Genomic DNA, 14531 nt, shown 5'->3' with positions numbered 1-14531 from the left:
CCACCTCGATGAGAGGTGACAATAGAAGAGAAGGGCTCACCAAAGCTATGCTAGTGTTTTACCCGCTTTTAAAATTATTGACGCCATCAAAGTTATTGTTTGAAAAATTCTCTCTCCAGCTGATTCTTTTCTCTCCTCCGATAAATTCTCAGCAGCTTTCAGCTGATTGGAGGTGGACAACAGTGCATTTGTTGTCAAAACCCTAGTTTACTATAGAACTTAGGGTTTCTCAGCCATCTTGTGAAACGTGTCCATTGCCTCAAGGCCCAATGGTCAAAGTAGCAATGGCAATTGAAGAAATTATAGCTGCTCTGATGGGGTTAGCACATCCTCATTCATCCTAATCACCATGCAAGTATTCACAATTCATTTTGTGTCTTAACTGTGTCAAAATCAAGGGGCAAATTGGATCATTATGCTGGTGGTCATTTGGGACAGCCCAAAGTATTGGAATTCTGAGAGATCAGACTACATCACAGTGTACTACATGTTCAAGCAACACATTTAAAGAAATACAAGAAAGGGCCACCAATTTTGGAGCCAATGGAGTGTCAGTACTCCAAGATTATTGTGGTAAAATATTTATCTCAGATTTATGACGTATTTGCTTGCTGTAATTAGTGTTGAATCAGGTCCATCTACCACCCCATCCAAGAAGGAAGACTGGTTTCAGCCTCCATGTCTAGAGGACTGAGGTTGAGATCAGCTAATGAAAGAGCCAAGGACACCAAAGACAAATCCAAAACTATGTCATACCCAAGACGGATCTAGAGCAACACAACAAGAGGCCACCAATGATGGCATGGCAGACTACCAAGGCTGGAAATGATAGCAGCAATCTTCTTGGAGTGAAAACACAGGACACACGAGGAGGTCATTGAGGGGCAAGTGCAGAAAACACAAGCTAGATGATGGTGATGACCAGTAAGGAATGGAGTAGGCAACAATAGCAATGAAAAGCTGGGTAATAGGAATGGAGTGATCAGCCCACAACTGCCTAGTTATAGGACTTTTTGACCCATTTGTCCTACCACATTTAAAGCATTTTCCATTCTTAAATAATTATTTTTGAGGGCTATTTTTGAAGTTTATTCAAACTAGAGAACTAAAATAAATTAAAATTTTCATTCAGGCCTTAATTTTACTTGTTCAACACCTCTTCTCAGGCCCAGCAAGATGCACAAGGGAGGAGAAACATAGCTCCATCCTCATTTAAAAGTCAAGGCATCATTCCAAGGGAGTCACTCCAATCGACAAAAGGACCTCCCAAGTAGTATCTTCATTTAAGTAGCTCAGCAAATATGTTTCCAAACTTTGCTAAGATTACCTTTTCGCAATCATAAAGGCTTGGACATGCGCCTTAATGCATTTGCATCCTAGTCTAATCATCATATTGAACATGCTTGTAAGTCCAAATCATAGACATACTATACAATGAAGAACACAACCACCACAAGTTATTTCTTAATCTTCCCATCTTTGAGTTTATCCAATTGGTTGGATCAATAAACAAGTCCAAAAATGCTCTTAGCTTGCCCTAGATTGACCAATGATGCATGTAAAGCCCAGATCTTCCATAAGCCTACGCATTAAATTAGTTTTAAATCTTCCAATCTTTGAGTTTGTTGTATTGGTTGGGTCAATGCAAAATTCCAAAAACGTGCTCTTAGTTTGCCTTATATTGATCAATGATACATGCAAAGCCCATATCTTCTATGAGCCTGAGCAAATCTGCATGATTCTAATATAGGCAAAAAGTAAGGCTTTCAAGGCTCTTGATTAAGCATAAGGTCCTCGAGAAATGAACCCTTCCAAGCTCATTGTGTTGCCCATCACCCAATATTGGATCAAACAAGTCAAACAAGAACACCTAAAACTTTATATTTTCATACATTGGAGACAAAATCATCAATTCCTCAAAAAGTGAATCTTACACCCAAAAAAATTGCTTGGTAGTGTAAGAGAAGGCCATCTTTTCAAAACTCTCAAACAATCAACTCCTCCTCAATGAGTGAATCCTTCCAAGCTCATTGGATTGTCGATCACCCAATCTTGGATCCAATAAGTTGAATAAGGACACCCAAAAACTTTGCCATAGAACAACAATCTTGGATGACATAGGTTGAATAAGACACCTAGAACCATTAGCATAGAACAACTTCAAACGAATACTAGCCAACACACCACAAGCGGTTGTTTTCATCTCAACAAATGTCACTACTAACACAATTAAAATGACTAGTATTGAGTTAAAGAATTCAATGAGTAAGGTTCTCTTTCTTTGTTAAATAGTACTATACCCTTGGTATCATAATGGACTACACTATCCTCAACCAATATCACATACCACTGGATTAATGATAAATGACAAATTTGCATAAGCAAAGCCAAGTTCACTATAACCTAAGAGATGAAATTTCATTGCACTACAACCACCACTTTCATTGCATCAATCTACAATATTATGGCATCCGATATTCGTCTACTTCACGTCTATTAAAGTCTTATTCAATAGCAATTTGATAGCAACAGCCATCATTAAGCGTTGCGCAAAATTCCCAAGCATCATGCAAAGCAATGGATCTTGAATATAGGACAAGGATTGACTTTAAGTATCACAAGCAACATTTCATAGGAATATTTGCTGCTCTTCTATTCAATGACTTTGTTACCTGGACTATGAATCCTCAAGTAGCCCAAAGCCTTCCATAGAAGTAAATTGGAAGGATGCTTGTTAGCTTTGAAAGATGGAAATCCCATGAGTGGGACAGCCTTACAACAAACTTTCCCATGCTGTTCATCTTGACAGTAATTACTTTATATGTGAGCCTAATTATATCACTTTTCTTTTCAACAAGCACTTTTCCATATGTGCAAAAATAGGCACTGCCCTTCCTTTAGCTCACCCTAGCATTCATCTCATTACGTGTTATTAGTTGCGATTTCTAGCCCAAGAGCCCTTCTATCTTTCGTCTCACAAATACCTGATTCCATAATCTTAATCATGGCCTGCATTTTCAGCTAAACCTACCTAATAGTACGTTCAAAAGTCCTATGGCAAAAGCTAAATGTTGACTCTGAACTTAATGTGCAGCCATGCCTCATTCATGAATGCATCTCGAAGGCAGAGAGATCACAGAGATTTGTAAGCATTCACATAAGTGAACGTTTACAGTGTACCATTTAAAAAGCACTGCCACACAAGCAGGATTATGACTTAGAATGGTGCATGCACGCCTCCTTCATGTGTAGAGACGCCTCAGATAAGATGCAATTGTAAATGTCCGGATGAAAATCTAGGTGCCTCTCTTCAGGTCTGTTTGGGATGACACGGGCTCATTGCTAAATCAAGATAGAAGCATGTTTGAACTTGGGCAAGCATATCTCTTCCATGTCTATTGTAGCTTTCAAGCAGAAATTGCATTTACCAAATTGTGCAAATCATCATTTATTCTTATTGCAACTTCACACAGCTGATGTGCATAAAGGTCTTTAAAGATTTCTAAATTTATTTAAAAGAACAGTTAAAGTCTTGCACCTCTCCTGCTGCAACTGGTAGGACATGAGGGGTGAAACCTTGACCAGTTGCACCTGCACAAGTTAAAGACAACCTTGTTATGCACATTGCAGAACTCCATTAGAAATCTGAAACTGCAAGTGCTTAAGCATGAATTTCCCTGCATATCAAGTTATACAAGTACAGCCAACGTTATTTTTCAATGACAGGAATAGCATATACTACTCACTAGTTACAGTGAACAAACTCCCACTTCTACAATGCAGACTCACTTTCAAATGTGCAAAGGTAAAGGATTCCTAGCTAGTCCTGTCTTCCCTGAGAACTAATTTTCAACAGTGCTGCAACATGTTTAAGATTCTTGATGCCACAAAAAAGTACTGCAACACCTCTAGTTCCAATTCCATAAACAGGCGTCGAACAGCGGAATTAGCTGATGTGGCTGTGCCCAGATCTTTCACAAAAATCTGTACATGTCAATCTCAGATTCAGCTTGCAACTGCATCTATACCTTCTTACAAGCTGCTCCAATGCATTTCAAGTCATAAAGGTCTTACTTCATAGAATTACCTCTGACTTAAAGACAAATAATTAAGACATCAAATTGCACTAATGCTATCCACCAATCAGTTCATAGCATGCGCATGCACAAGGATTGCTGTTTTGCTAACTCCAATGTGACACAATGACCTGCACGAATTACTAGCACCTTTCTACAATTCAGTTTCACGAGAAATGGTGGCACCAACCAAGGGTGGGCAATTGTGCTCTCTTGCCAGATCCTGATCCCCGTCCTCGCTTCTCACGAGGAGAGGCAACACACAGTGGCATTGGCGACAGTCCCAACGAGACCCCATTAGAATCATTGCCATACTTTCTTGGCCTCCCTCTCTTCCTCTTGACTGGATCCGATCGAGGGATACCCGGTCCTACACCCATCCCAGTGCTCATACCAGGGGAAGGATTTGGTGCCAATGGCATCTGATGCTGGATCATGTGCACGGGACTTTCTGCTGTTGAAGGGTAGCCAATGTTAGGGTTAGGGTTAGCCAAGGTCTGAGAGCCAGAAGCCGAGGGGTATCGCATTGCAGCGGGTACATGGATAATGGATGCAGGACTAGACATCAACGGATTGCTGGTTTGAGAGAAGGCTCCTGCAGCTCCAGCGCGATGCTGGTGATGCTGATGCTGTTGTTGTTGTTGCTGCTGCTGCTGCTGCTGCTGCTGTTGCTGTTGCTGTTGCTGTTGCTGTTGCTGTTGCTGCTGGTGATGATGGAAATAAGCGCCGAAGGACCCCGCAGCCCCCTGCATCCCCAAGGGTCGAGAGCCACCTGAGTCTCTCGCATCCATGCATGCCAAAAGACAGCGCCGGGAACCCTAGGACGTTGAATTAAGGAGCCGTTCGGCGTAGCACGCTTCAGACGGGGGAGGGAATTGCCGCAGCATTCAGGGAAAACCGCTAGGTTTGAAGGGCAGGAGGGCCGCCGAAGGCACAATGCGGAGGGCAGCGGGACGCCATGAAGAGGGACAGGGGGAGGAGGGCAGGGGAGGGGAGGCCGAGAGAGGGAGGGGCCAAGAAACGGATTCTCGAAGGCGGGGAGGCATGTACGAACGACCAAACGCGGATATGGCGAAGCGAGGAAGGGAAGGAGAAGATGGATGGATGGATGGATGGCGAGCGATGACGACGACGAGGATGTGATGAGGGATGGGAAGAGAGAGAGAGAGAAGGTGCTTTTGATGATGATGATGATGTTGTTGTTGTTGTTGCTGCGGCAGTTTGGCTTTGCTTTGTATGTTTGTTTGTTGCAGCTTCGTGTGTGTTCGCTTAATGTCGTTGGTTGAGAGCGAGAGATGTCGTTTGGTTCCCTTCAAAAATTAGTAGCCTAACCACCTTCTATTCCTTTTCTTTTCTAAGGACCAATATTAGGTTCCCCTTATGTGTCTCTTAGGAAAATAGCTTCTTGTAAGAGTGCTTTGGGAACACAATTTCCCCCTTTTCCCTTTGCTAGGATGCCCTTAGGACGTACCCGCGGTTTTACACGCATTTTTTCTATGCCAATCACAATCCATATGCCTCTTCCACATTACAAAATGTATAATGTATATATAGCTATTCCGTAAATTATATTTGTTGCCGTGAAACATGTAGCTTTTGTTAAGGATATTGCTTGTATTTACTACTCTACATCATAATAGTACAAGCGTAGAAGAAAGCGACATCAAGAGCTTAGATTCAGCTTATTCTTTTATTTGCGGGTAATCATTTGTTTTTGGCATGAGAGAAGATTTGTCGAAACGACCTAATTGATCAAAGGTTTATAAATTAGAAAACGCTTTCTCGAAAAATTCCAAGAACTTTTTGAGCAAACAATTTGCTTGACATTGAACATCATATTTCTATGATTTGCTCTTCTCAAGGTGAATCATAAAACATTTGTACCCCTCTGAAAGTGCACTTTAAGTCGACAATTCATTCCTTTTGAGGTGATTTGGAGCCACCATTTCTTTGTATACCATGCTCAAACAATAATTATTGTGACTAATGTTAGATCCTACAATAAATAATGTTAGATCTACATCTCAAAAACTATTTCACCACTTCATTCCCTCCTTTCTAGACATTCCTTGTCCTTGCTTTGTCAATTTTCCACATAAGAGATTCCATTGAGGCATGTCGATATGCGAAGCATTCTCTATTTTGTCGAGTTCCATTACAAGAATAAACTTTATCCAGTTCCTTGCATTACAAGGATGAACTTTTCACAAACCATTTTTTTATTGTCTTGACTTTTGTAGGATCAAATCTCATTTGTAATTTTTCTTAGCCTTCATAACATGGAACTTTATGGAATCTACCATCTCATCATTCTTCATGATTACTTTTTGTACAAATGATATACAAATAAGTCACATAATAGGTTTGCATGATAAAATAAGCAAAACTTATCCACTTCACATGCCCAATGAATTAAGTGCTTCAACATGGTATTTAGCTTGTACCCTAACCTACTTACTTGACCTGTATCATTAAAATGCTTCTTAATGTGAGCTTGTGTGATCATCACAACCTTGTTGCATGCATCAATAATTGTTATCTTTATTGGCAACCAAAGCTAAACCCAAGCAATATAAAGTAGATATATGGAAGGGTGAGAAAGAAATCTAAGTGCACTCACCTATTGAAGTGACCAAGAAACTTGATTGATTAATTGATAATAATTGAGCTATTGCATGTGCCATTCTTTAAAATGCGAAATGTTATATAGGATGGTCTTTATAAGTTCCAAAGTGTGGACCATCAACGTAAGAGGGATACACTTAGCTTGAATGACTTACACTTTTACATGCTCACCAATACATAGACAAATATACCAAGCAATGCTAAGATAGTAAATACATACCATTAACTCGCTAACATCACATTAGTCTCATAAATGAGCTATTTATGCATGTGTATCTCCCATGCCTAGATTGTATAGAGCTAAGAACACAAAACACCATAAATAAGCAACAATAAACAGATCAATATAAAAGTGCTACAATATAACATTAAAAACAATCTCTATACTACCAAAATACATGCAAAAATAATATAACGATAAACCCTCAAACACCAAAAGTGGGTGCTCTACTATGAGTATGGGAACATCCTATTGCTATAATGAGAAAGGTAATACATTCTTGCATTCACAATGAAATGAGGAAGTTAGCATCATCTGTTTATAAATCGTAAATAAAGATAGACCTAATTTTATGTATTGGTTCACTAAAGTAGAGATAGACCTAATTTTATGTATTGGTTCACTAAAGTAGAGAGAGACTTATATTGCAAACATTAACAAACTATTTACAAGCAAGTGTGCTTTAATTTATACAATTGAATAATAAATTCAATCTATGATGTAAATTTGTAGAAAATGCAACTCTCTACATCAATACTCTAAACAAATGCAACCTCACAAGATGAATGCGCAAATTAAGCCTCTCAAAGGCCAAGAATCTTATGATCAACCTTCAAGAGTCAAATGCTACCATCTCAAGATTTTGGAAGCACTAGTAGTAGACGTGCACTATTTTATTAAGGTGGTCATATGTCATCATGATATGACACCCTCTAACATTGTATGTCACACATACATGATAAGGTGTTGCCCTTCTACCCACCTATGGATTAATGCCCCCAAGAATGATGCATGCCTCTATTGCCTATCCCCCCAAAACACCATGTCATATTCCTCTTGACCATGATACAATGTTATCATCAATGGCATGGCATACCCATTATGACAATGAAAAGTCCCTTTAGTTTTAGAATGAAAGGTGGAGCAGGAGTGGAGGCAGAAGCGAAAGCAAGAGAGATGCAAGTGCTAGCTCAAGCAAGATAGAGCAAGATGGTGTGTGGAAACTCCAACAATCACATTGTGTGACCTACCTTCCCTTATTCTATTTTCATATAAAGAATAAAGAATAAAGTGACAATGACGTACGGCCCTTACTTACAGTGTACAAGTGTATGAATAGTAAGTACAAGTAAATGTAGACAACTAGGTACATGTGGCCTTTAATTCCCAACAACCTCCCACTTAAGGGCAAAGATACCTAAGTGTGGAAAAAATAAGAAAAAAGCGACAAAGTACAATGTATACATAGAAGTACAATAGGATGAGAAATAAACATCATCTTCCTAAGGAAGGGATAACATTCCATTTGATGACTTCTAGTGAGCAAATCTACAGGATTCTTGTCAGTCGATATCTTAATAAGCTCTATTTGCTTGCCCTACCCCCATCTCTGTAATAAAGTGGTAACAAAATTCAATATGCTTGGTCTTTGCGTGAAAGATCAGATTACATGCTAAATGAATGGCACTCATAGAGTCCAAATGCAATATCTAGGAGTCATAGTTATACCAAGGTCCTGGAGGTCTTTGTCAACCCGATACACACTCCTATAGCCTGTTTTGCTGCCCGCCTGCTCCAAATTGTGGTTACAGGGGGAATAAGAGTAGCTTGGGATCATATAGAGATGGGAAGAGCCATCCTTAGTTGTCAAGAAGAATGTAGAGCAAATGTCACATAAGAGTAGAACAATGCAAGATGGATCAAGGAAGACACAATTGGTCATCCTATATGTTTACAAGCAGGTAGATATATGGGTAGAAGTAAACGCAACATTGAATGGGCATCCACAAGGTTACTCGCGTAGTGATATGAATCTATGTATTTACATAAAGAAGGCTTGTGGTAGTAGTGTTATCATTTTAATGCTATATATTGATGACATGCTGATTGTTGGGAGAAGTATCAAGTTTCATTGAAAAGAAAAAAGCACTCAAACATTAGATATAATGAGCCCAACCTCCATAATACTAAGTATTATTGGAAACATCTTATAAAAAGGGGATAGATTTGACCATGTGGCTAAAAATAGACTTTCTTATGAACTATATCCTAAACTAAATAAGAAAATTCTTCTATTATTTTTAGTTGCCCTTGATTTTACTTTATTGTATTAGCTACTCTTTGTGTAAGCAAAAACTTCTTTGTGTGTTCTCATTGGGAAAATATATAATAGATGGTCAAAACTTGTATTATATTTATTCAACATGAGAACAAGGATTAAAATATTTTATAATGTATATAGGAAAAGATTTAGCCACCTGGTCAAAAATCTATTGTATATATTTCACACCATAGCAAAAATAAAAATTCTTTGTGATCCCCATAGGAAAAGACATATTCAAATGATGGAAACCTTTGTTGCATGTATTCCATATAACAAAAGGATAAAAGTTCATTATGGTCTCCATAGAGAAATATTTAGCCAAATGGTCAAAACCTCAAGTAAAATACATACAACAAGTATAAAAATTCATTGTGATTTTTATGGGAAAAGATTTTCCGAATGATTAAAACCTCTATTGCAAGTATTTTACACAAGACTTAGGATTAAAAATCTTTGTGATATTCACAAGAAAAGATATAGCCATATGGTCAAAATATATATTGTATGTAACCTAGATGGTAGCAAGGATAATAATTTTTTGTGATGTCCATTGAATAAGATTTAGCCAAATGGTCAAAGACTCTATTATATGTATTTGTGATCTCCATAAGCAAACATTTGGTCAAATGATCAAAACTTTTATTTCATGTATTCCACATGACAACAAGTATAAAGATATTTTATGAAAAACATTGATCTCATGCTTAAATGTTGAAACCACAAGGATCTCCAAAGAATACGAGATTTCATTCCCTATGACATGAAGCTATAAAGATTGAGGAAATTTCACCATCAATTAGAAGCTATTTAAGAATGAAAGATAATTTGTATCAAGGTTAAATATTTATAATAAATTGTATCATATTGCATTTTATTTTTATGTTATACTATTTTAGTCTAAATCATGTTATATTAATATGTATCGTACTACGTGCATATCATGGAATATAGTATCAAAATATCATGGAATATATATCCTACGATGTGCATGTCATAGAATATAGTATTAAAATATATATAAAAATTCTTTTAAAATACACTTTAATGTGATCTTATTACTAATTAATAAATATAATTAAAATATATTAAATCATATTTTATAAGATTATGTATATTTAATGTGTCTAATGTATAATGTGTAATGTCATTGAGAATTTTGAAGCCACCATAGTGATAGTTCGAGAGTAGAATCTCTAGTAGGGTAGGATAGGGAGTGTGTAGGTGATATCTCTGGTTGTGGAAATAGGAGGCAATATCCTAATGGGGGATTTAAAAAAGCAAGCTCCCAATTTGAAGTTTTTTCACAAGATTTTCCAAAACTTGGAGTTTTTCAATGTATTTGCCAAAACTTGGAGTTTTTTCATAAAATTTGTAACTTTATGAGGGATAATCTTGTTACCCATATTGAAAATTTGTATTAAACAAGCTATTCAAGGGACAATTTTTTTCAAACTCTCAAAATATACCGAAGAGAGAAAAATGAACAAAATTGGGTTTCTACCACACATCTCAAAAAGTACCCTTATCAATCAGACTAATCTCTAAAATTATGAGTCAATCTAAACAAAACACAAAAAGAACTCAATATAGGAAAATATAATTATTTCTCTTGCAACTATTTAGGCAAATTATGAAAGCCACTTATATATAATTATTATATAGTATCGACATGTGGACTTGATAGCAATAAATGTCAATATCTTCCTAATCTTTTTTACTAATCATTCCAAAGCTTCTCATATATGCAATGGTTGTAGGGAGCTTTAACTCTAACATATCTACAAGGGATATATCATTTTCATCCTCTTGTTGAAAAATTTGGCCAAGTATTTGTTCAACCTTTCCAATGGCAAAGGTTGCATCATTTATTGACCACTTCTCATCATAGTTTGTAGCTTTTGACAACGAATCTAGTTTACCATTTGCGGTTCTGAAGGTCTTTCTCATGTCTAACTCCTCCTGTGTAGGTTTAGGCATGATTTGACTCATGTAGAATTTAAAGAAAACCTTGTGCTAAAAATAAAAATTAGTAGAATTGACTATGGAAAGTGGAAGGAAGAGCAATATGCAAAAGAGAAGCAAAGAGTAGAGTTGTTGCATAAGGACGGGAAGCAACCATATCATGGTTTGGTTCAACATCAAACTTGGCCATGGTTTATATCAATAGCAGACTTGCCAATCAAAGGTTAGATGAAACATGATTTAGATAAAAAATACCCAATTAACAAATGAAAATTAGAAATTAGAACATGGTTTAGATTAAAAAACACCTTGATAACGTGATAAGGGGAAGCAAACAATTGAGAAGGTGTAATATGGGAAGGAGAAGCAACCATAATATATATTAGAAATGTGACTAGAGTAGATGATACATGATTAGATTCTATGTAACCATGCTTTCCATAATAGGAGTAAAGGACAAAGATCAAGATTACCTTAAGAAAAAAGTATCACAATCAACAAAAACGAACTTGGAACATCAATACCAGGAAAAATGAAAATGCTTTACACACAAAACAAGAATGATTTATAAAGAGATATTTCACATATAAATAGACAATCCTCTGAGGGGAATTAAAATGAAGTGATCAACAAGCTTTATGAAACAAAATCGAGATTACCTTGAGAAAAAAATTGTCACAACTAGCAAAAATGAACTTGGAGCATTAAAATTAAGAAAAATAAAATTTCTTTGCACACAAAATAAGCATGATTTATAATGAGATCCATCAACTACAAATAGGTACCCCCCTCAGTGAATACCAAGCTTTATGGATGTATTCATCATAGCAAAAGGCAAACAATAAACTTGCATACTTTTCATAATAGGAGAAGAGGAGCAAGATCTAGATTACCTTGAAAAAAAATTGGCTCAACAAAAATGAAGTTGGAGCATCAAATCAGGAAAAATGAAATTACTTTGCATACTAAATAAGCATAGTTTATAAAAAGATCCCTAACCTATAAATAGATGGCCCCCTCAATGAATTAAAAAAGCATGATCAATAATTCCACTTTTAGATCCTCGTCCAATCATGTCCACAAATGGATAACTAGTCCATGATTAATAATGTTTACTTTTACTAGAGTTTTCATTATGCTCAAAAAGAAAAATACCAAATATGTGGTCCCTTCACATCATGTATCTAAAATGAACGTCCACCTCACTTCTTCATATGCCTTTTAAATCTTTCATTCAGTACTGCATGGTCCCCATCTCATTGAACAATAGCCAACATAAAACTCTCAAGTCTTTGATTTGCATTTTATGCATCGCGGAAGGGTAAGCATAAAATTTAAATCAGTTTGCTTAAGGGAAGGTTGATGCATCATCATATGTTGATTTTTGTCCATCACAAGCACACAAATGCAGACATAATACATGTGCTTGCAGGCCAGGAAGGGTTTACTTTCCAACTCTCTCTTTTGAAAGTTAGGACACGTGTAGAAGGGCTCGGGATTGACATGCACCTCATACAAATGCTCTGACATAACATAAAATATGACTTTCTCATTTGCCACCACTACTTTCTCTTCCATGAAAACTACATCCAATGTCTCAGCCAATGCAAATTTTCTTTCTGCATCCTTAGAAATACCATGTCTCCATTTTTTTCTTCGCTTGCCACTTGAAGAGGTAAGTGGTTCTGTCCCATGGGTCGTAGTATTTTTGGGGGTAGGTGGAATGCCATCATGCTTGAATACAAAACCTCCTTTTATAAGAATTGAAATCTCCTCTGCAGAAGCATTGGTGCCCTTGTCAATAGACCAAATCCTTGGTCGCAAGGGCACATGCTTAACTTGTTTATCAACATCCCATGTATGCTCCACATCATGATTGCAAAACCAGAACCATTGTGCAATAGACTTACCTTGAAATTCCCTCTCTGACCAAAATGAAGGGCAAAGTAACCCAGGTGATCTACTTTCTATCACGTTGCAGCACTTCTTTCTATTTATAATACCAAAACATTTTCTTTTGCAATGAACATGCATTCTCCGAATGGCCCACAAACTTCTATGCATTTCCTCCTCTGAGACAATATTAGTTGGGAGATCCATTTCAATCGGCACTGCATGCACCTCATGGTCCAAGCCCACTTCTGTAAGTTGGTCATTTCTATTTTGAAAATTTATCTTGTGTGGTCGTCCTTTTTGTTTTCTATCCCTTGACTCCATTACATAGCCAGGTTTATGAGAGCTACAACCATCTAGAGTTCTTCTTTTCCTTTGAACTGTTTCTTTGTTTCCAGAAATGAAAGGCTCTCCATACATGGGGGTGCCAAGAACTGCTCCTTGAACTGTTTGAGCTATGAATGCATGTGAAGGGGTATTTCTTGCAACCACCCTATTAATAAGAGCATCCATGTTGGGACCACTTCCAGAGTATCTTCCAGTTGTGAAGGCCAGTTGCCTTGAACATTGAATATATGAGTTGATCAAGTCAGTGACGCATGCATCATACAAACCAATTTTCTTCTTTCCATCCTCCCCTGCCAACCAACTTGCATGCACGCTCTCAGAAAGATTTTTGTTGGGAATACAAGCCCTCTCCCAAGGACTCAAGGAAGCCTGCAACCCAATAAAAAACTCAGCAATTCCTCTTACATGTCTATTTTGTTCTCATACTTGGGTATTCCCACCCCAATGATATTAGTACATGTGTATGTAACAAATAGAAACAAAAAAAAAACATTTACATGTGTAGTACTACCCCAACGGTCTATCCTATTCTCCCACCATTTGATCCATCTCTTCAATGGTACGGTACTATCTCGAGATAGTCCTACTTGCTGCCACCAATTTTGTATAGCTATGGCATTCCTCTTGCCCTCTTCAATGGATTTTGAAAGGCGCCACCTCTCACATAAATTCAAGTGATGCTTCCAAAGGTTTGAAGGCACGTATTTTGTTGTGTGCTTTTGTAAGCTTTGTTCCCAGTGAAACAAACACGATCGCTCTCTTCCTTCCAAAACATTGTCAGGTCCTGCATTGAAAATAGTGCGGATCGCCATCCAATTTGCACCGGCTTCGTCCGCCATAAAACCTGCAAAGTCTGCAAGAGGGTGTCCATACTCGAGCATCACATTATTAAGGCATCTCCAAAAAAGAATTTGTGTTTCTGTATCCTCTTCCTTTGTATCACAAATAGCAATCACCATGATCCCCTTCAAGCTACAATAAGAAATACAGTGATTAGCAACTAGAATATGTCAACAAAAATTGATAACAAGTAAGGTTCCCGAACAAACCATGGATTGTGCACAGAACAAGACATTGTTGCCCAGTCATCTATTCTGTGTGTAAAGTCAAAGTGAACCTAAGACTTGCAAAGGTCTCCATTTCCTAAGCGTCGCATTCGATTAACCAATTCCACTCCAGAGCCGGGTCCTTTAGTAGACATCTTGAAAATGTAACTTTTTTCACCCACCCCTCCTTGCCCTAGAAATCTACTACCATGAAAAAAAGGAAACATGCATCTTTTTTTCAACTCCAAAATGTTATC

At 37.4% G+C, this 14531-nt stretch overlaps 1 protein-coding gene and 1 pseudogene across 1 annotated transcript in view; both read right to left on the bottom strand.

The window, feature by feature from the left end:
* LOC148028449 (AT-hook motif nuclear-localized protein 5-like) overlaps positions 1-5353 on the bottom strand; it is a 43026-nt gene extending 37673 nt beyond the window's left edge. The window contains exons 1-2 of the mRNA XM_087690243.1: positions 4267-5353; positions 3539-3591 (exon numbers count right to left, since the gene is read on the bottom strand). Coding sequence (XP_087546369.1) covers positions 3539-3591; positions 4267-4867 — 654 coding nt within the window. The 5' untranslated portion in view covers positions 4868-5353. The remainder of the gene's footprint in view (positions 1-3538; positions 3592-4266) is intronic.
* A 7594-nt stretch (positions 5354-12947) lies between these two features.
* LOC148028448 (uncharacterized) lies at positions 12948-14501 on the bottom strand (annotated as a pseudogene).
* Between the last annotated feature and the right edge of the window lie 30 nt (positions 14502-14531).

This window comes from Lygodium microphyllum, chromosome 12, assembly GCF_053477565.2.
Source record: "Lygodium microphyllum isolate KBCC chromosome 12, Lygodium_microphyllum_v1.1.10, whole genome shotgun sequence".
NCBI lineage: Eukaryota > Viridiplantae > Streptophyta > Polypodiopsida > Schizaeales > Lygodiaceae > Lygodium > Lygodium microphyllum.
Note: the sequence above shows the minus strand (reverse complement) of the source record. Positions and strands in the feature narration are given on the sequence as shown.